Source organism: Sinohyriopsis cumingii, chromosome 4, assembly GCF_028554795.1.
Source record: "Sinohyriopsis cumingii isolate HCF-2022 chromosome 4, ASM2855479v2, whole genome shotgun sequence".
In the NCBI taxonomy this organism is placed as follows: Eukaryota; Metazoa; Mollusca; class Bivalvia; order Unionida; family Unionidae; genus Sinohyriopsis; species Sinohyriopsis cumingii.
Window position 1 is genome coordinate 84,852,313 of NC_142964.1, and position 24,738 is coordinate 84,877,050.

At 36.4% G+C, this 24,738-nt stretch overlaps 1 protein-coding gene across 1 annotated transcript in view; it reads right to left on the minus strand.

Annotated features, from left to right (window-relative positions):
- Positions 1 to 872: 872 nt before the first annotated feature.
- LOC149801580 (importin-11-like) overlaps positions 873 to 24,738 on the minus strand; it is a 128,595-nt gene continuing 104,729 nt past the window's right edge. Inside the window, exons 24-27 of the mRNA XM_089955813.1 lie at positions 15,915 to 16,036; positions 13,132 to 13,233; positions 9,329 to 9,404; positions 873 to 3,040 (exon numbers count right to left, since the gene is read on the minus strand). Coding sequence (XP_089811939.1) covers positions 2,876 to 3,040; positions 9,329 to 9,404; positions 13,132 to 13,233; positions 15,915 to 16,036 — 465 coding nt within the window. The 3' untranslated portion in view covers positions 873 to 2,875. The remainder of the gene's footprint in view (positions 3,041 to 9,328; positions 9,405 to 13,131; positions 13,234 to 15,914; positions 16,037 to 24,738) is intronic.

Consider the following 24,738-nt stretch of genomic DNA (forward strand, 5'->3'; position numbering starts at 1 on the left):
AAAAACTCTTAAGACAGATACATTACAAGTTTTATGGTAAGTGTTGTGTGACTGACAGCGTAAACTGTAGGTTTCTACTGCAATCATTTCAGTGGTTTTTCAGTGGTTTTGTACTAAATTCCATACTCATTTCACTTTCCCTTTAGCTGAAAATTTAAGGAAAAAACTTTTTAACAAGAGTACAGTGAACAACATATTTTATGCTCACGTCATGCTTAACAAATCCCTATGTAGAGAACTGAAATTCTTGTGCAGAAACCCTTTCTCTTCTTTCAGTCACAGTTACCTTGGGCTTCAACCTTCTGACCCCATAATTGTTAGGCTTTTTCTAACATGCAAACTGTCCATAAAGGCTTGTCCGAGTCTGTGATGTAATCTTAATTTTGGGAAACCATTTTTCTTCTTTTAGTCACAGTGACCTCGACATCTGACCTCTAAATCAACGAGGTTCTTCCTTACCCTAACTGCCAAGCATCCACAAAGAATGGTCAAAGTACATGAAGTAGATCTGATGTTAGCATGTGAACACATTTCTCTTATATCAGTTAAAGTGACCTTGACCTCTGAACTTTTGATTCCAAAATCAATAGGGTTCTTCCCCACCCCAAATGCAAGCTTTTTCTTCTTTCTATCATAGTGACCTTGACCTTTTGGCCCTGTAATCAATAAGGTTCATTATTAAACCTACCAAGTTTGGTAACAGCAGATGTAGAGAACTCTAAGTCATTGTGTGAAAACCATTTTTTTCCTTCAGCAAGTGAACTTGACTTTGGGCCTGAAATTCATGGGTTCTTCCTTGTCCCAAGTTCTACCCAGATGTAAAGTTTGGTAAATGTTGATAGTGGGCTGCTGAGAAACTGACAGAGCCCAGAACAGTTCAAAGATTTATTATTGAGATATAGTCCTTTACACATAAATGACAGTATACTTAAGATGGGCAAAAATGCAAAACTTTGACAATTTCAGATTATAAAATAAATTTAATTAAAGCATGCACAAAATTATACAGATGATCACTAAGTAGACAATCATAAAAGCCAAACAGGTGGTCAAATCTCTGTGGATCATTATAAGGCTAAGGTCAACAGGTACAATAGGTATTCCAGAACATTTATCTTATGTACTTAGTATGCAAGAATTATCTTGTTCACATCCAGCATGTAAAATACATGTACAGTAAAACCTGTCTTGAGAGACCACTGCTATGAGAGACCGCCTGTCTTGAGAGACCAGGTTCTCCATGTACAGATTTAGAGATTATATAGTGTTATAACCTGTTATGAGAGACCACCTGTCATGAGAGACCATTATCTTTTGGCAGAAGGGGTGGTCTTTCAGGACAGGTTCCACTGTATACATCTATACCTACTTCTTGAGAAGACTAGGCCCTGACAACAATGACAATAGTTTTGATGGGTCAAAACTATGAGTGTATAGCTACTGTAATTGGGCAGATTAGGCTCAAACAACTATGACTTTGATGGGTCAAAACTATGAGTGTAGAGCTACTGTAATTGAACAGACTAGACCCAAATTACTATGCCATAGATGGGTTGAAATATTATGTTTAGCTATTGTAATTGGCAGACTAGGCTCAAGCAACTATGCCTTTGATGGGTCAAAACTATGAGTGTTGAACTCCTGTAATTGGGCAGACGAGGCCATACAAATTACAAACACCATAAAGTATGCTATTTTATGCCACTTATGTTCTTGCCCTATTCTCTGTAAGACTGATCTATAATATTTAGTGATTTCTCAAATTTTTTCTTTAATTGCCTTCGCGCTATGTAACCCTTTATGCTTTGCTGTCCATTAAACTCCAATTAATCCAATAATCAAAGAATTTTATCAAAACACAAACAACTAAATTGATATCAACTGCAAAGACAAAGAATATTTCCTTACAAATTGTGTCAAATTCCTGAATGTGGTTTTTTGTATTTTAAGAAAATAGAAAGGCCAACAAAGCACTTATTTTTATATTAATTAGTTTTACATTTGCACTGAATATCCAAAATGTACAGCCAAAAGTTAAGGAATACTTGCAAGGGTGATACATGCTTGGAACTGCTTTGAAGACCCAAGGAAAATGTTCTGGATAGTTACTGATACAACAAGACATTAGGATATGTGCACTACACAGGTTAATGAAATTTATATCTTTCCACTTCAGAAAGCAAAAATAAAAATGCTGAAAACAAAAACTTATAAAACCAGAAACATGGCCTGTTATTGAAAGAACTTGGTAATAAATGCATTTCATAACAATGAAGCATGTATTAAATTAGGGAAGCAACTTGTTTACTTAAAAAAATGTGGTTTCAATGATCTTAACAAACATTCAATGCAGGAACATACACATCAATGTGTCATTTCTAGACAAACAATTTACATCATCCACTGCACTAAATACCACATAAACCAGTATAATTAAAGGCTGACAAATGAATGTCAGTTCTGTTCAACTCTAACAAAAACAACCTTTCCAGATACAAAAATATAATCATAAAATTACACAGAATTGCTATGCTTCACACAAATCTGCATTAAAATTAAAGCAGTGGTATTACTATGGCTCAGAAGAAAGACCAATGCAATGCATCACTGATTTAGAATGTGCAGGGATTTCCATTTATCATGATTCCAATAATGTCAAACAATTTTTCAGGAAATGTACACAATCTCTTCTGGACTAAATAGTACCTCCATTACACCATTATGAAGTCAACGATCACTTTTACAATACAATATCTGGACTATCTTAACAACTTCAAATACTGTAATGAACAGTCAATGCCCCAAACAGTCTGCATGAAAATAGGACGAGAAATTTGCACTCTGGATAGTCTGAAAGACCAAACAAATCCAAGTTCTAATACGTTCGTACAAACTGGTGAAGCTGATGAAGGATTTCCTGATCTACAGTTCCCATCAGCTGGTCAAAGGTTGCTTGACCATGCATCTGTCTGCAGATTTCTAGCCGAGCAAGAAAGCAGTCCTTTAGTGGCAGAGAATGTACTGGGTCCTGACGGGTCATCTGTTAATGTAAAATAATAATACTGAGTAGAAAAAGCAGAAAACAAAGCACAGTCTAGCCTAACATGTGATCCCCATACTGTAACAGAGAACACTGTAATACTTTCCAAAGGTCCATCCATGCTATCCAACAGGACATCAAAGAGAATACTGTGATTCTCTCCAACAGTCCATCCATCTGAAGCTCCATATATACCTAAATCCCTGATTAGCTTCAATAGTTTCCATTTGAAGCTCTACTGAATATAGATTATCTGGAATCCTAGTGTTTCCCTTTACTCTATTTGTGCATCAGAGACACTCAACTTTCTAATTTTATCCCAGTTCTGACACCAAGATTTGTTTCTTTACCCAATCTAACCACATGCATATGTCCCATGAAATTTGTACTACATTTGTGCTGCCCTCCCTCCAATGCACATTGCAATAAAATAGATAAACAAAATACTTATTTGATAATAAAAAGAAAGAAACTAACCTTGTATTGTTATCATTTATTCCTTTTTTTTCACCATGAGTAATAAAGAATAAAATATATCCATGAACTCCATATATGTAGTGTAGGCTTCCATACCATAGAGAGTATTGCTTATGTCCAATAACACATGACACTTTGTTCATTGATATGAACATTGAGAAACAAATCATGTTTGTTGTGCTCAAAGGTTTCATTATGTTATCCAACTGCAAACTGGATCCAACAAAATCAAAAAAGAGAGGGAAATAATCAACCAATATCTTGAAGACAACTGCCATTCATACATGACATTGTGTTAGGTGCAAAATAACCAGGACTGAATTACATCTAGGTCAACTATATTACAGTATCACACAAATAAAAATCATTTGAAAATACATTCACTTGAGTGCAAGTGACAATCTTTTCACTAGCATAGGTTACAAAAGTATCATTAAATCAAGTTACTGCTGTGTATGCTATTTACCCACAGACATCAATGTCCGTTTATATTATTTACAGACGCCAAGCACATAGCAGCCCAGGTGGTGAATAAACACAACTGGCAGCAAGCAGTAAACTCTTTCTTTGAAACAGAACATCAAAGACGAAGGTTATTTTTATTACAAAGCAAGCCGACCTTGGAAGCCAACTTTGGATACTTTGAAGCCAGTTTTTCTTTTTTTGTTTTTAAGAATATCGATTCAAAGTTATTGTATTGCAAAGAAAGCCAACTTGGAAGTCAACTTTAGATTCTTTTAAGTGTGCTGATGTTTTTTACTTTTTATTTTTAATATGCAAAGATGGGTGAGATATGGAAGCTAACTTTGGTTCATTTTCAATGGTATTCACTAGAATTTTTAAAATAAATTGAAACAATGGAACAACTTTTAAAGTGACACTATTGTGCTTTGTGCACGGTCATCAATGACCCAGGGTTGCCCAGAAGATGTGGAGAAAATAAAATCATTTGATGAATTCACGAAGGTCAGAAGAGAAGCAGATGATTTTGCCAACAATACGATCATTAACATGGGTGAAATTCTAGTGTACTTTGATCTCATTCCTGGATGGACTGATGATAAGATAGTGGTCAAATGTGTGAGAATTAGCATGAATGGTGAAGATTTGACAAAAAATCTTTCGTCATTTCAGTTTCTGTTTCAGGTGATGTGTTGCCTCTAATGATAATTTTTCACGGTATGAGAAAGCTAAAATATATGCAGGAGAAAGACTGTTGATGAGATGATGCTGCAGTGGAATAAAGAGTTTTATCTCAAGTCACAATTTTATATTTTTTTAAATAAAATTTCAGTTAGAGTGCATTTTCTGATGTAATTTTCAAATGATTTAAAATGTGTCCCAAAAGTTACAACTAAAAAAATTGTATGTCTCATAACATACAGTGCACACAAAAATTACTTTTAAAATTAATTTATGGTGTCCCAATAAATAGTGTTTCAACATATACAGTAAATATGGTACATTATATCCTTGCTTTTGAACAAAGAAGTAGTCTTCATGGAAAACTAGGTTACATTATATCCATGCTTTCGCACAAAATAGTAGTCTTGATGGAAAACTAGGTTAGGTTACATTATATCCTTACTTTCCAACAAAGAAGTAGTCTTCATGGAAAACTAGGTTAGGTTACATTATATCCTTACTTTCCAACAAAGAAGTAGTCTTCATGGAAAACTAGGTTACATTATATCCTTACTTTCCAACAAAGAAGTAGTCTTCATGGAAAACTAGGTTAGGTTACATTATATCCTTACTTTCCAACAAAGAAGTAGTCTTCATGGAAAACTAGGTTAGGTTACATTATATCCTTACTTTCCAACAAAGAAGTAGTCTTCATGGAAAACTAGGTTAGGTTACATTATATCCTTACTTTCCAACAAAGAAGTAGTCTTCATGGAAAACTAGGTTACATTATATCCTTACTTTCCAACAAAGAAGTAGTCTTCATGGAAAACTAGGCTGCATTATGACCATGCTTGCCAATGCTGAACACTTTCATTATAACAGTTTGATGTTCTTTTAGAAATAAAGAATTCCGGTTGCATGCATCTTTGATCATTAACTTCAATGCAGTTGAAAATGTTTTTCCAGCATATACTAAGGGGTTAACATATGATGGACTGACACCACATTTAGGGGAGATTATTTCCAGTTTCTTCAATGCATGGAAAGCTGGATACACACAAGCCTTTGACCCATTTCCATGTTGCTACTAGCAATTTATACAATCACTAAAAGTAAAACACGTTCAATGGCGAATTTTTCCCCCGCAGAAACTAGATGAATGGTGAGTAATTTGCTCACAAAATACACCCCCACATTCCCATGATGGAAATGCATCCACTGTTAAACAGGAGTACCTCAAAGTGATTGATGCTGTACTGTCCAAAAAGAAGTTTCAGGAATTCAAGATAAGACCATTATGCTGAATGCTGAAAGCATCACTCATATTCATGGGCAATAAGAATTTCAAATTCACCACTGTAGCAGCATTGCTTGATGTAAGACTGGAAGCATTTTCATGTAGGACAAGCTAGACACTGTTTGCAGACTTTTGGTTAAAACACCATGTCAATATTACCATACACATGACGATCTGTGATAACAAAATCTCCAATATGTTCATCATGGTAACCATACTGGATGTCTGCAGGGCACCAATTTCATTCAGGTAAAATTAGATATCGTAAGAAGTCTACTGCTGAAAACTCTTATCTCAAAAACAAGATTTTCAAGATGGCCACCCTGGGGTCCATATAGGATGTCATATTGACATCATTTTCATTCAGGACAAACTAGACACCATCCAAAGTCTTCTGGTGAAAACCCCATGTCAACATGACCTTCTCCTTATGAGAAGTAGTTACAAGAAGATTTGTAAGATGGCTGCAAAGTGGCCATATCTGTAGTCAGCCAGGCTCCACATATTTGAAGTCAGACTGGCTCCCTGTATCTGAAGTCAGACTGGCTCCCCATGTTTGAAGTCAGACTGACTCAGTTTTCCTTTAGTACCAACTAGATATCATAACTAGTCTGGTAAAAACCCAATGTCGATATGACTTTGCATTTAGGCAGAGTAACACTAACAAGATGGCTGCCATGGTGGCCACATAATATATCAGATTGTCACCATTTTCATTTAAGACCAACTAAATATCGAAAGAAGTCTTCTGGTGAAAACCAATGTTATCATGACTTTCCATTTGGAAGTAGTAGTAATAATAATCAGATTCTCAAGATGGCTGCTATGGTGGCCATCTTAGAATTCAGATCTGCACATTTTCATTTAAGACCACTCAGACACCAAAATCAGCCTTCTAAGGAAAACCACATGTCCATATGACTTTCCAATTAGAATCAGTAGCGATAAGATTTTCAAAGGGGCTGCCATGGCAGCTATATTGGATATGATTGGCACAATTTTGATTTAGGTTCATGTAGACGTCATAATTAGTCTTCTCCTGAAAAACCTACATCACTATAACTTTTTATTTAGGAAGAGTAGCAATAACAAGATTTCAGGATGGCTGCCATGGTGACAATCTTGGAGATCATACACCTAAACGAATCTTCTGGTGAAATGGACCCTGGATGGCTGAGTAGTCTAAGGTACTTGCCTTTATAGATCACTGACATCTCAATTATGTCTGCATGAGTGTTAGTCTTGACTTGGTCAACAATGGAATGTGAGAAAGCTTGCAAGTAGCTTTGCGAGGCTTTTCCCAGGGCTTTCCGGGGTTTTCTTCCACTAAATCTGCTGGCCACCATGTATAGTCTAACCTGTGCTGAAAAATGGCATTAAACCCATAAAACAAATAAACTTCTGGTGAAAAGCCCATTTGGATATAACTTTCCATTTATGAGGAGCAGCAATAACAAAACTTTAAAGATGGCTGCCAAGGTAGCTATAATGAACATCAGATCAGCACCATTTTCATTTAGCTCCAAGTAGACATCGACAGAAGTCTTTTAGCTAAAACACCATGTTGATGTGACCATCCATTCAGGAGGAGTAGCGATAAGATTTTCAAGATGGCAGCTGTGCCATACTGGATATCTGAGTAGAACCATTTCATTTCAAACCAACTAAACCTTGGGAAGCATGTGTGTGTTATGGGCAATCCTCTATGTAGTTCAGGAGGAATAGTGATAACAAACTTGGGACAATGGACAATAGGTGATCCCAGTCAGCATGCATATTTTGTGTACTAAGCTTCACCGCATTTTACAAAAGAACTGCATATGTTGCAGCATTCACAAAATTCTATAAATGTATGTAAGGGAAATAACTCTTACATAAATCTCAAAAGCATACAGATCTGTTGACATGTGTCTCTTAAAATGACTACCTTGATATTTACTAAGTTTCCCAGCAAATCATAAAAATGTGAAACAAGTTATTTTCACAAGATTCTGATTTGTACTGAGTCAGCTTTAGGATAAAATGGGCAATAACTCTATAACAAAAACTGCAAGAAATTTATCAATATACACATCCTCAAATGAAAACTATAAAATTTACAAAGTTTAATGTCAATCACATAAAAGTCAAGTTGTGTTCTAAGATCCTACCATAAACTACATCAAACTCCAGGTCAAACAGGCATAGCAATCCACTTAAATCAAAGTCGTAATTTGCATTCAACTTCAAGTAAAGGGCAATAACTTCTATAAAAATTGCATGATTTAGGTGGCGCTATACAGTTTCGCATTTTGCATAGGGTTAGGAATTTAAAGAAAAAGAATGTCCCCGGCTTTCCTCACTGGTTATACTGGCTATTTAAAAAAGACCTTGTATATCTTAGGTATAATGCAAAGAACCTTTAATTCCCTTTATTTTGGAGTATGATTGATGGGTGTACTATGGGTTATAGAGTATACAGCTTGGCCTTACTTCAAATGTGCACCTTTCAAAAAAGTGCTAGCTCTACTTGGTCATTTTCACTTCCTGAACTTCAGAGGTCATTTGTATGAAAAAGAGCCGATAACTTTTTTTACATTTTATATATTTGGTAATTCATTCATTGCACTTTCAGAAGCTGGTATTGTCTAGTCTGGCAAAATTCATTTTCCCTATTTTAATAGCTGCTATGTATAGTGTACTTTAGACTAATTCAGACTGATTTTTTAACACAAGGGAGCAGTCATTTTAGTTAGCAGTGTGCTTAAATCATGTAAAATTTCCAAAAGTACAATATCCAAAAGAAATATCATCCACATTACATTAATGTAGCATAGAGGTATGCAAACATTCTCTCCACTGTGCATGTTTTAAATGCGAACTACTTCACCTTACATACGTCACTCTCTCAAAAGTACTTATTATCTGGTGAGCGCCACCTTATCAATATGTTCAGCTTCAGGTCATTACCATAATGTTTACCTGTTTCATGGTAATCCGTCAATAAATGTGAGACTACCAGTAGTTGTACCAATAAAAATGTGCCTTGGACAGAACTATGGACGTGGGGATTACTATACCACCCTGCTTCTGCAGAGGAGGGGATAAAAACATTTGGTGACTGAAAATTTAGAAGCCTGGTCTTCATCTGCCTTAAAGTTAATGATGTTCTCTACTGTTAATTATTTTCAAGATTGTGTATGTGATCTAAGAAACTAATTTCTACAGAAAAGACAACATGCAGAAATGAAATATTTAGCAAAGAGTTTCAGACAATTTGGCATCTATTTGGGAAATTCTAGTGCCAACCTAGCATTTTTAGGCTCCCAAAGACTTAAAGCCTTAAATTTATGAATCGATGTGAAATTATAATGGAATGGTTAAGTATGGTATTGAAGATAACTTACCAATCTCTTTCTTTTCTCATGCTCAATCTCCTGTTCATCTTCTCCCACATCATCTCCATCTGAGATAACAAGGGCACTGCCAGACAGAAAAATAGCACATTGCTATTTGACATGTATTTTAACACTCAAGAGATTCGATTGTTTTGTCATGCAAGATGGAACAACATCACATCTCATCTTCATACAGGGTTTCACATAACTAGAAATGTGTCCACCAAATATGAATGCCCCACCAAGATGCCTAACATGATCCAAACAAACCTGAACCGCGATGTGATGGACAGTCAAACGGACAAGGTAATACTAAATGCCACTACCACTGTTGTGGCACGAAAAGCATATTTGGTTAGACAAAAATAATTCTGTCATACCTTACTGTCTACAGCTGAATTGTATCTCTTGCTACTTTGAATGAAAAATCAGAACTTGATCATATGTATCTATCTACAGATCCTGATGTGGAGATTTCAAGCCACCTGAATCTTTGTGCTTTTAGTAAAATAATTAAAAAGAAAGCTTGAGACAAGTTTGGAGAATGAAAATTTACAAATTGTTAAAATGGTAGTCATAAAGACTTATATAGTTAAAAGGTAATGAAATCACATAAAACGAGCGATGATACCATGGTTTAAAATAGCTCAAATTCCCTTCAGCTTGACTGAGACACTCCAGATTTGGTAATTCCACAATATGGTCAGGAAGGGAATTCCACTGAAACATTGTTATCAGAAAGAAGAAGAAAAACAATATTTATTAGTGTTTTCAATAGTAGGGAATGGTTATATCTTTTTTAATTGGGTGTACTGCAGCACTGTACTCAAGGCCATATACAATTTTGTAAAACATAACAAGACATTCATCTGTCTCTGTTTCATAGCCAGCTTAGCCTATTTACCATCTCATCTTGCAAAAAGGTGCAAAGTGTTCAAAACCCTAAATATTTTTTGGTGTCAAATGAGTGTGTGTGTGTGATTTAGATTTTTTACATAGTTTTAGCATTTTTTGTCCTATTGCTATGCTGTCTTAAGTGTGGCAGTTTACAGTGATGTCTAGCACAGGGGCATCCATACAGCAGACATGTAGCATCATGTCTCACCCAGTAATATTATCCTGACACCAAGCTGACCAGTCATAACACTAACCTCTTAATGCTGAGTGACAAGGAAGGCAGATGCTAGTACCATTTTTATGTCTTTGGTATGCCTTGGCCAGGCCAGGGTTCAAACCAGTAACCTCCTGCAGCCAAGGTGGGTACTTTAACTGCTTAGGCCAATGGAACAGTTTGACATGTCAAATGTATTTATCTTGTATCTTACATAATTGCTAACAAGAGAACAGTTATGCCATATTATATGATCACATTGTGTTTAACAGTCCTCGATGTAGACATTTAGCACACTAAATGAACAGAAATTATTATTGTCTTACCAGATTTTCCATTATCATAACAATGACCTGTGGCCTTAACACCACAGAATCTATGTTTCTTTATTACCATAAATGCAACCTATCCACAAAATTTGATGAAGGAACTTAATCATGAGCAAAGGTTATTCTGCAAAATCCATTGATGACTTCAACCTCTGACTCCAATAACAATTGGTCTCCTCCATGCCTTATGTACAAGCCCTCCAAAATTTTTGATCAAAATATATGGTCTAGATGTAAAATTATTATGCAAAAACAATGTCTTCTTTCTTATGCAAAGTACAATCCATCCACAAATTTTGGTTTAGGATATAATGTACAACAATCTTATTTTGTGGAAACCATTTTTCTTTCTTCAGTCACAGTGACCTTGACCTTTTACCTTTTATTCCAAAAATGGACAAGCTTTTTTAAATCTCATTTGCAAGACATGTTTGGTCCAGTTTGGTGATGTAGAAGAAATGTTACTGTACAGAAGAAAAAAAAATCTTCTTTCTTTGACCCTGGACCTTTTGACTCCAAAACCAACAGAGTTTCTTCCTTATCCAAAGTACAAGCTATCCACAATGTCTTGTAACTGCAGATTGTGGAGAACATGAATTGTTATGCAGAAACCATGACTCGGGGAAACCCCTCATCCTGATTGGGTAAAAATGTAGTTCTATGGTGGTGGGGGTAAAACTAATTTAAATTAAGTAATACATACCTGTTCTTATTGTGATGGTTTCCTTTTCGAGGATTCATATTCCCTAAGACAATGCTCAATTATTTCCTCCTTCAATAAGTATTTAAGGACCAGAATTTAAAAGAATAAAATCCCAGTTAGACTTGTAAGTCAAGGCCAACATAGAGAATACTGTCCACTTTTTTCATTGGACAATGTACACATTGCTCACTGAATTTGCCTTTATTTTCTGTTTTAAAATGTGTTTGTAGTTATGCTGCTTACTTTTTCTAATCACTTGAGTGCTCATCTCCTCTGTCCTTCCTATATTTGAGTTATTTTGTGTTCTTTTTGTAAATTTAATTTTTGTGTGCCTTACACTTAGCAAACGGTGCTGTTTTTTTCTGGTGTTAGGGTAAATATGCCTTTTCTGGTTTCAGATATTTTAATTTTTGCATATTCATTGGCTCTTAATTTTGCCAAGGTCTAGCTCATACAGATGAGTGATAACTTATTGAATGGGCAATTTTTGCATATCAAACATACACCTATATTACTGAAAAATACTGCTGTAATTGCAAAAAGCATAGAAAGAGCATGGGCTAGAACTGAAACTATAATTTCTCAAGTTACAGACCTTGTCTTATATACTTATCTAAGGGGCCATGCATTTGAAAGGTTTTAAATCTGCTGTCTTCACTCCGAACAGAATGTTTATCCGACTCTGACCTATTTTAGTACCAAACATGCATCTAGTATCCATGACTTTTAAGCAAGATTGTTAAATAGTATAGGGGAAAAGTGCATTGAGTAAAAATATGACAAGGATAAGCAACTGTTAGAACTCACTTATCCTAGCGACAAGTGCATTTAAATAAATTTCTTGAAACCAGAGAAAACATTTTCTTTCAGTCACAGTGACATCAACCATTAAACTTCTGCTTTACCTAAATTGCAAACTATCCAAAAAGACTGATTTTTGGTGTGAGATTTTGAACTAATGTTATTGTGCAGAAACCATATTTCTCCTTTCTGTCACAGTGAACTTGTCCTTTCTCTTTTTGTCCCTCAAATCAATAGGTTTCCTCCTTAACCCACATGCAAGCCTTCTGCAAATTTCAGTAGTTATTGATTGTGTATAACTTGAGTTATTATTAAAAAATAATTTTTCTTCTTTTGGTCAGTGACATTGATGCATTGTTTTCACTTCTGTGATATATAACAGAGGTGTTTGGTCTAAAGAGCATAGCATCTATGGAAAATGTATAAAATATTCTTTTTCCTAATAGTTCATTCAATGCTAGTGTAATTATATAGTCAACTGAGCCCCTACCTTCTGCAAGCCCCTCTCAAATATCTATTTCTCCAGCTTTTTTTCAGGTATCTCTATGCAACTGTATCATATTAATTCCTCATATTTTGTATGCTTATTTTATCTATGATGCTAAAATGAATGAGTTTTGTCTGTTAATACAACAACAACAAAAATTTCAGTAGCAGCATTTCTAAGTTGCAAAAATGATTCTTGTGACAAAAATATGCCCCAACAATGAAAAGTTCCATTTTGTTCACTCTCGATAAACCTTTCTTGCTCACTCTCTATAAACCCTTTAATAGATAAAGCATTGGAGCCTGTTGTATGAATGGATATGCATAAAAGCTGCTGATTTTCAAAAAGCTACATACTCTCATCTTAAAACAACAAACTTACTCAATCTGAATGGTTGGATCTTCGTCTACTGGCACTCTGCAGACGTCATGAAGGACCTGCACACACAGGTTGATGATGCTAGCAAACATCTCACATACGGCACTGAAATACAATCCACTAAGTGTTCAATTACTTCATTTATGCATTGAAACCATAATTATTTTCAATACACTATGCAAATACCAACAGTTCAATTGACACCAGGATTGGTGTGTGGTCTCTAAGGTGGAGGATACAAAAAAATGCAACACAAACCAGGAATTTTGACGTACATAACAATTCAAATGATGCTTCAATTGATGATCATGCAACAGCCTTGAATAAAATACAGTATGTTTTCCCAGTGAGGCCTCAGAGGAATCATGCTGACTGGTCCAGGGATCATGTTGGGCTTCACCAATATTGGAAATTGTGATATGCTTTCCATGTTGATGACTAAATATACCATCTGGAAATGTTTTTGGCAACAACATTTTATTTTTGGCTGTTTCAATCTGTATCTGTAATCTTGAACTTGGATTGGAGAAATTCAAAGGCACCACAAAAGGAAATCGCAAACGTGGAAGTAAAATGCACAAGAATCTATTATTACATAAACAAATCGTTCGCTCATATTAATAAATTCATCTTAACAGGGCATCATTACATCATAATCCACTTATTCTGACATCTGGCCTGACTACTGTATGCTGTCACACTCACACAGTCATGCAACTGGATTAGCTAGATTACAATCGACCAACCTCTGAAGGAGGGAACATAAATGACTAGAATGAACCAAACTATGACTTATTCTTTTCTTTTTTTTAAAATCTACCCAGAACAAATAGTTAGCTGAAACTTCAAAGAAAACTGATTATCTTTGAAGCACCAACTATTCTGCATAAATACTTAGCAATTTAAAAAAGCAAAGTCTCAATCAACGTTCTACAGTTATTTGATACTAGTGCCACAATAACAAACGAGTATTTGACTGGTCCTCCAAAAAGCAGGTATTTATATGTGACTTAAAAAACCCATGCACCCTTCATCAAAGCAGGCCAACTACTATCTTCAATAAAAAATAAAGCACCTTTCATCATGGAAGTCAGCACCAAACTTAAATAAAAGCAATAGAATCTGATCTATGATTGTAACACTTTTATTGTGGCGTGAAAGTTTCCTTTTTGCAGGAAAAACGTTTATGCTTATAGTCTTTGAAACCATCAATATATGGCTATTAAGTTAACTGAAGATATGACATATCACAAAAATGTTTGTTAAACTTTTTAATTTGCTCTCTTATTTTTCAATTCCTTATGAATAGCTGCATCTCCTGGGTTGCCTCAGCAAGATGATAGCTGTGTCCAGCTAACAAAAAACTAGGCCAATTTAAGTACATGTACACAAAGCATGTAAATAACTATACATCCACTTGTTATTGGAGACAATGAATATCATTGTGCATTTAGTGATACATGTTTGTTGACAAAGGAACACAGATCAGATGAGGACTAACATTTCTTTTATGTCTGTGTTATTTTTTTTTCAAATGGGATGTGAATAATATATTAATTTTCTAATATATGATCTAAATTCAATTTCATGGATTTTTCATATACATGTACAGTACTTAACACATTAAGGATTCCACTACACAAATGCAAGTTGTCATTTTATAAGTGTATTTCAGTATAGTTTTGTCTTCATTTAATCAAAATTTCCATTATTTTCTCCGTGTAAATCCTATCCCTGACAGCAGGTCATCTCTTACAAATTTCACTTTTATGCGAAATTTAATTCCCACCCCTACCCCATTATTTCAAAATCTACTTAAGACCACGATATTACTTTGGTTCCAGGGATGTCAAGATAAATGGGTAGTACTGTATTATGAAAACAGTGACATGTTTTGAATATTGGTGACAAAATAATGAGGTTGGCAAATTTTGGGGCAACAACTTTTTTAAAGCCACCACCATCCCTGCTGATCATGCAATAACCTATGAATGAAATACAGTATGCTTTCCCAGTAAGGCCTCAGTGGTAGTATCTGACTGATTATGTGATAACCTGTGAATGAAATGCTTATTAACAGCAGTCATATTGTGTGTGATACTATGCATCAAGGTAACCTTGTTACCTGAAGACTGTTAATAATCTTGCTCATAAATCATTTAAAGAATGGAAAATATGATACATTCTGGGGCATATCTTATAACCAATCCTCCGAAAATTCTGCAACATTCTGGAGTTCATATCAACATTCCATAGCACTTTAATTGACAAAAGACTGCTCTTTGTAACTGTTTTATGATTTTATGCTCATCTCATCTCAATCAATAACAAAAGTGTGCTTATGTTGGTATGAACAAGTTTTACTAGAACCACATTTTTAAAACTATAATTTAACCCCAACACCCACCATTCAAATAGAAATGCAGATTCTCAAAAGTTTATCTGCAGCATGCCCTAAAGGTTATACAAAATATCACTTCTGATTGAAAAATTACGAATTATCTTTGATGTCATTTTGTCTTCTTTAACTCTATGAGTTACCTGTGCACTTTTAATAGAGTATGTATGTATGTATGTACAGGGTTAAAACAACAAGCAGTGAAAATATCCTAAAATTTTTCTTGTAAAAAAAAAAATCAATAAAAACAAACCCAAAAAAACTGTTGAAAATTTCTGTTACTTCTATCCATGTATTACAGGTACATAACTCTTACATGGGCTTTTATTGGTAGAATTGACCTTTGGTCTACTATAGCAAAATTCCTATATTTAACACCACATTTTACCTGGAATTAATTGTAAGAAGTGATGCCAAGGCGAGAGCAGACAATTTTCGTCTCTCTGGCTGAGTCATACTGTCCAGGCTGTCAACCCAGGCACTGATCAGTAGTTTTAGTAAAGTCTGCGTCTGAAAGGATATGGAAAACATGCATCATAACAAAACAAAGGCCCACTGATCACTAATACATTCCATGGCGATCCACTGAAATTTGTAAAACTAGTTCTGTTCAGAAGATTCTGTAATACACTGCATGAAAAAAGGGCACTAACTCTTATAAAAATTGTGGTAAGAGCATAATTTGACAATATGTACACTTTTAGATGTTGATCATAATATCTATCAAGTTCCTCTGCAATCCATCAAAAACTGTAGGACTAATTGTGCCTCCGATATTGTGTCAGACAATGCAACAAACTGCAAGACAAAAAGGGCAATAATTTTTAACAAAACTCGCATTAACAAAGTGACTTATCAATATGTATATCATCACGTGATGACCAATATTTTTATCAATTTTCAATGCAATCATTCAAAACCTGCTGGACAAGTTGCATTACAGATTGCACTATAACTATTTGCAATAGAAAGGACTGGATGGACAGGAGGATTACTATATACCCATTCTATAGTGGACAGGAGGATTAACATACACCCATTTTATAGTGGACAGGAGGATTACACATACCCATTTTATAGTGGATAGGAGGATTACTATACACCTATTCTATAACAGACAGGAGGATTACAACATACCCATTTTATAGTGGACAGGTGGAAAACTGTATGCCCATTCTATAGTGGACAGGAGGTTTACTATATACCCATTCTATAGTGGACAGTGGGATTAAAATATACCAATTTCATAGTGGACAGAGGGATTACCATATACCCATTCATAGTGGACAGGGGATTACAACATACTCATTTTACAGTGATCAGGAGGATTACTATATACCCATTCTATATTGGACAGGAGGATTAACATTATACCCATGCTAAAGTGGACAGGAGGAAAACTGTATACCCATTCTATAGTGGACAGGAGGATTACTATATACCCATTCTATAGTGGACAGTGGGATTAAAATATACCCATTTTATAGTGGACAGGGGGATTACAATATACCCATTCTATAGTGGACAGGGGGATTACAATATACCCATTTTACAGTGAACAGGAGGATTACTATATACCCATTCTATAAAGGACAGGAGGATTACAATATACCGATTGTATAGTGGACAGGAGGATTACTATATACCCACTCTATAGTGCACAGGATGATTACTATATACCCATTTTATAATGGACAGGAGGATTACTATATACCCATTGTATAGTGGACAGGATGATTACTATATACCCATTTTATAATGGACATGAGGATTACAATATACCCATTTTATAGTGGACAGGAGGATTACTATATACCTATTCTATAGTGCACAGGATGATTACTATATGCCCATTTTATAATGGATGGCCTACAATATTGCACCATGAGTTTTTGCTACATATGTCTTCCATTCATCAACAGTTGTATTTACTGCCATCAAGCAGCAGGGAAGTTCTACAGACCAGACGTTCCAGACCAAATAAAGCCTCCTACGAGAACTTTCTCCGTAGAAGCCTCAGATTTCAAAAATAAGCCTTCCCACGAAAAATAATTTGCGTAAATTCGTTCCCGATTGCAATTTTTGTGAGCAAAATCAATGATTCTGGACAAGTAAAAAACAAAGATTTTGGGGGGGGGGGGGAAATTTATTCTGGTGTCGACAAAGTTTGCGAAGATTTGGCTGCGAGTCTCATGAATAAATTTGATCAAGACCGATTCGATATCTACTACGCGGATCATGAAGATTAATCGTGATAAAACCATGCGGTGTTGCCTGGGCGCGGCTGAAGAAAATTTTGAATTTGTTTATGTCCATATCGCCGTTGCACCAAGTCTGATGAATATTTCTCAACGTGTGAGTATCGACGCCATTGAAAACTGATAAGATGTTACAATTGTCCCTAATTACCTTTGGAATTTGCGTATATCGCTGCGTCACGTAAATAACATCGGTGTTCTTGTGTCGGCCACGCGAGAATATCCTAGCCGGATTAGTTTGCTTATCCAGCATAACATCATCGAATACGACAAGATTATTAACATCGCCATCTAAATTTTCCACTGATGGAGCTTCATTGATGTCTGTGATGAATTCGATTGTGCCTTCGTCGGTATTGTCGCTAAATTCCTTTAGTACTTGATAACATCGCTGATCATCAACGGATGGCGCAACCAAATACAACTTATCCCATTTTAGCCATCGCATTATCAAATTTAGCAACAACTGCGTCTTTCCAGAACCAGACGGGCCAATAATTATCATCCTTATCGAATTCGGTAACACCGCGTTGTGTTTCACCTGTTCGCGTTTCTTCGTGGCCGAAAAATCAATTACATTCATGTTACTAGAATATATGGATCTATATTGTGTTAAATGTCGCACGCGCACAGCTACGATAAATCCAACCGAAATCGTCACACGCAACAACAGGAACGCAATTGCAGGAGAATGCGAAGTTTGTAAGACGCGCAAGTTCAGATTTGTAAAAAAAAAAATAGAAGAACCGGAGGAGACATTACCGCCTCCTTGAAAAATCTACCCGGGTTGCCCTGGGCGAAATATCCCGGAGAAAAGCATCTGCCAGGATACAATTACTGCGGACCCGGCACAAGGCTCGATATAAGACTCAACGATAATAATCAACCAAATCCCGGCGAAGATCCAGTAAACGCCATCGATAACGCGTGTTACTATCACGATCTTGCGTATCGTAGCGGGGATTTACAACAAAGACATCTCGCTGATATTAGGCTAATTCATGCAATAGACGCGATTCCTGACAAAAGTTTCAAAGAAAAATTGGCAACTTGGTTGATAAAAGGCGCAATGAAAGGTAAATTAGTATTCGGTGCTGGTAAATAATAATGGAGCAGATATATTATTCTCCGCGAGGATTCTGGCGAGGAAAATCAGCAATTGCCAAACTCGCTAAAGCCGCTAAAGTAAAACAATCCACCGCTGAATCGTGGTTATCGAAACAGGCAGTCTGGCAAACATATCTTCCTCCGCCTAAGAAAATACCATATGCGAGTTTCTCTGTCAGTGTCCCTAATGAAGTCCATCAGGCTGATTTAATGTTTCTTCCTTACGATACCGTCGACGGAGTCACATATAAATATGTCTTGACAGTCGTTGATATCGCCAGCAGGTATAAAGAAGCGGAACCGTTATCGAATAAAACAGCAACGGAGATCGCTAAGGCGTTTAGCGAAATTTATTCACGATCTCCATTAACATGGCCGAAGCTTCTCCAGGTTGATCCAGGTCGAGAATTTCTTGGCGCGGTTACTTCACTGATGAAAAAGAATAATGTTAAAATCCGTCGCGGTATTGTAGGTGTTCATCACAATCAAGCTATCGTTGAGAGATTCAATAAAACTCTTGCAGAACGATTATTCGGATACCAATACGCGCGTGAATTTATTCAAGATAATCGATCTCATGATTGGGTATCAAGATTGCCTCATGTGATTAACGCGCTAAATAACGAAGTAACACGAACAATAGCAATGAAGCCTGCAATTGCAATTACAAAATCGAATATACCCCTAAAGCGAGATTCCACAATTCCGCCTGTGCTAGGTAGCGTCACGGTCAGGTATTTATATAAAGAAGGCGAGGCCGAGGGAGGCAGAAAAAGAGCAACCGATCCAAACTGGAGCGTAACAACACACAAAATATCAGCCATAACAAGATCATCGGGAAGACCAGCAATTTATTTCCTAGATTCGCTAGCGCCACAACGCGGATTTACCAAAGAAGAATTACAAATAATACCGAAAGATACTCAACTACCGCCAGCGTCATTAATGTGATTTACTCGAATTCTACCTAACTGAGATAATTTTCTTACTCTTGACACGGCTAAATATACCAAATTTGACCAGGAAATTCTATCATCGACAATCCAAACCTGACCGTGAACCGTCAATCCCTGCGATGAATGTATCGTTGTTGCATATCCTAGTTTCCATGGCGATCTTTCTGCGTTTATCGCGTCATTAACAAGATTAATATCAACAAGAATAATATCGTTCAGTACCAAAATCTTTTCCTCTCCGCAGGGTAAAGTAACACTGATATTTTGTTTCCTGGTATCAGCGGGTCTGTAACACAACGGCACCTGTAATGTTGGAAATTTCTCGCAATGCAGCTTGAATAACATATCCTGGATAATATCGCGAACAATTTTCCTACTAGCAACAATCAGATGATCGGGACGCCACAAATTAAGAAAAATATCCATCGGAGTCTCGTCGATTATTCTTCTCATCACATCGCATTGAAACTTATTCGGTTGTAATCGAATTATTTTCTTAAATTCAGTCAGTAAAATATCATCGGATCTATAATCGGCGTCGATTTCCTCATAATAGTCAACGAAGTTCCTGAGCCATTCGTGAGGAGATTCACCATCAATCGGATCAGGCTGGCCATGATCTCCGCACATTATCACGGCGGTATTTTTCTCCTCCAGCCAGATCAGGAACGATTTTAATACAACTAAATTTACTGTGCAAATTTCATCAAATATTATAATTCTGTTGATATATTTATTTCCCATACGAGCCGAATCCCATAATCCACCGCTGTATTTGAAATAACTGTGATACGTACAAGAACCAACGCCGCGTTGCCTTATTTCTCGCGCTAATCTGTGAGTTGGAGTCAACACGATCATATCAGATTTCGCAAATAAATTTATCGCTCTCGTTGTTTTACCGCTACCACCAGGACCATTCATGTAAACGAATTTGTTATGTGAAATCGGGTCAAATGCAGATGCAGCCATCGATATTTCCTCAAATTTATCTCGATGAAATTTATCGCAATCTTCGACATCGGCGTCCTCACAGTAATCTAGGATATCCTCGTTTTTTATCCTCCAAGTTCCCCAAGAACCATCAGCGATTAAATTATCCAGCCTATACTGGTATTTCTTATCGATATAAAACGAGTCCGTTGCGACCCTTACCGCGATATCAGAAAATTTATTTATCATCGACAGTAAATTTATACTCACATAAGCGAGCATCGATGATCTCAAATGCGTATACTGCGCTGATTCTCCGTCAAGGTAACTAATTACGGTACCTAACTTTTCTCCGTCAATAATAATATTTTCTCTGTTGCAGAATATTCCTCGTGATACCGTATCGGCAATAATAAAGTCCATTTCGGCATCGTTGATAAACAACCTAGCGTGTCGGTGTTTATGATCAACGGATCCTCCTTGAGTAAATTTGCCAATTATTTTTCTTCCGATATCTTTCGCGTTTTCACAATCCGTCGGCAACCACACTTCAGTTTGTTTCCTGTATGATATAATCGCCTCACTCACCGTCAACGATACTAACATTGACGAATCCAGCATATATCTCAACAACACCGTAGGGACCCATCTGCGTTGAGATAAATGCCGACCGAACCAAATATAACAAATTTTATGTAAATTTTCAGCAAACTCGAATGAAGTAACATAAGCGAATCCCGTCATGACAAAATCAGGCAACGGTCCGTTAATTGCTACCCTTGTCATTTCGTTGGTGGGATGGCCAAATTTAGCAAAATAATCCGCACAATCACCATATCCAAGGAAACTTCCAGGATAGCACGCGCTCATGTCAACGGATATCATATCTTCGAAATAATATTTGGTATTCCACAATCCGCCATGGCCGTATTCGATACAACTAAGTTGAATATCAGTGAGGTATTCGTTTCTCGTAGGTTTCCACGAATTTCTTTCTCTGGCAGCGTGAGCAGCAACAGACGGAACCGTAAAACAATTCGTTAATAACTGATCAGGATTTGACGAATATTTCACCGCGATATTTCTCATCGATTCATGCAATTTTTCATCACGGTAAATATCTCCTCGCGGCAATATAAACTGATCGTATTTTTCTTCGCTCGAGAATAACCAAACCGATATCGGATCAGATGCGGCTAATATTTTGATATATCTGAACATAGCATCGGAATTGTCTTTTGCGCCATCCGCAGATTTACTATCTGTGGGATAAAATTTAACAACACGATCTCGCGGGAATATCATTACCGACTGCGACCACGCATGTGAATTATGATCAACAATTTCGATTGGTACTCCTCGAGATCTATACGGCGACGAATATAATATTTCTCCCGATAGCGTTTTCACGGTAATAGGAAATTTAAGTTTCTTGCTCAACACAGCAACATCGTCAATCGATGCGCCATCAACAACTGTCTTCGCCCATGAGTTAATTTTATCCAACCTCAACTGGGTCAGACCAGATCCACGACGAGCGTTTTTCATGTGCTCGATAACACGCTCAGCCACGCAATTTATCATCGGTGATTCTTTCATCGCAGGTAGATTTTTCATGTCGGGATTATTATTTAGCCGATAAATTCCATAAACAACAGCGCTAGAAGGATATGCCCTGGCATAATAAGGACCGTCAATTCCCAATAATAATCCTGGCTTCGAATTTTTATCAAGAACGACGTTTTTCTTACTGCCACGCACTGGATCTCGTTTATCGCGAATAATCCAAGTGTCGTCAGGCATTTGTGCAATAAATTTTATTCCAAAGATAAATCGTTCTTCCTTGTGTTCGAATTTTATGTGCTCGATTATCTTCTTCGCTCGCTCCAGATTCATCGTAGCATCAACAGAGTTAGTTTTCCATGTCGACCAAGTGTGAACCGCTCCATCATCGAAAAATTCTTTTTTGGCACGATCAACCTCAGGAATGATATATTCTGCCTCATCAAGATCAAATGCATCCATTATTATATTTTAGACAAATGTTTAAATTATAATGAATAAATGTTCGTGGATACCAATCGGATCAACAAAATCATGCGACAAATCCTGCAGAGGCGATTATTGTGGTGCTCACATATATGCGATTCGACGAGGCAGTAAAGGACCACAACGGTGTTTAGTTTGCCAAGTTGGCACTCGAGGAAAGACTCGATTGTGTTTATCCTGTGGAGGGAAAAATTATCGAGAATTGCGCCGATATTATGAAAAAAGATCCTCGTCGATAATAACTTGCGAAGAAGATTATATTAATCGATTCAAGGCAAATTACGATTTAAACAAACAGAATATTGTATATGGAACTGAAATCGACGATTCCTCCAGCAACAATCACGCACGAGTATAGATCTCATCCAACCATTGATGGATATGAAGCATCTTCGGATGGTGTTGTCAGAAATATCAAAACGAAAAATCAAGTCGGTAGTGTTAATAGATTTGGATATCTCAAAATTACCATCGGTAATGATAAAAAACGAAGATATACGACTTATTTCTGTCACAGGTTCGTATACGAGTGTTATCACGGACCAATAAAAATCGGTCTTGTTATCGACCACATTGACGGAAATAAACTTAACAACAAACTATCCAATCTCCGGGCTGTAACTCAAAGTGTAAATTGTAAATTTAATGGCGGATATCGATCAGCTAAGGCGGTAAAATCATTAAATCGAGAAACAAATGAAGATATTTTTTTCACGTCGATGAACGCCGCCGCAAGGTATTTTGGTATTAATCAAGCATCGGTGCAACGCGCGGCAGAAAAAATAATCAACGCAGCATTTTCCTATGAATTTGGCGAATGGATCGAGTTTTACTATATTCCGATAATATCCGAAGAAAATTAATTGAATATTACAAAAATTATATATGGACGAAGAAAATATAAATAACATCATCGAAGCCATCGATGATCTGAGAAAGAAAAAAATAAATCTTCCATCGGATCTAGACACGAATAAAATTCGATCCGAATTCGAGACGATTGTTCAGGGAAAACTCGAATACAAATACACGCTGCCGTCAGAGTACAAATTAATAAAAAAGATCCAAATTGCCATGTATCAATCACTTGCGACTGTCAGCGATGATCAAATCGAGGATTTTGTTAAATTATCTACGCTAGTGGAAAAAGCTAGGTTGATTTTATCGGATGCATATGAATCAAAAAAAATTATAAGCTCGCGTGTCAGACAACTGAAAAAACTTGTCGATGAGAGCAAGGCCAAGGAAATTTCTGATCCTTGAATTTTCCTGAAGATTTCCGCAAACAAAAAAAAAAACAAAAATTAAAAAAATCTTCCAATTTTGAAAATTTCCCCGGTTTTTATTTATTTTTTTGGCCCATTTTTCCCTGGTGTACAGATTCAAAAAATCTGCGATTCTCACGATTTTACCAGCAGATTGATACTTATCGTTTCCCCGCGTATATCAAGCAAATTTCCTTTCTGATCTGTTAGTTTGAAATTTATCCTTGACAACAATCGATTATGACATCTTAGGTAAAACGGATTCACTGGCTCCTTTATTATCAAATAACCAGGAGAAGCGCTAGGTGAAAACGAATACAATATAAATCCCTGCTGCGCCTGATTTGACTCTGACGAATCAACATTGTAGCTGCCCTCGACAACATCCGCATGAAGATAAATCGCGATAACTTCCGTTATGTTAACGATACCTGGCGAGATATGCCGCCCTTGCCCGGCAGGATCATTATTGTGTTTGAGAATCAATTCTGATTGTACTTTTTTAGTCAACGCGGCATGTAACTTCGGAAATAAATCATCGATGGTATCAGTAACAGATTTTCTCATTTTATCAACATCATAATCGGGAAATTTGAAATTTGGTAGCGTTTCCTCGGTTAATCCAAATACTCTCATGAATTTTT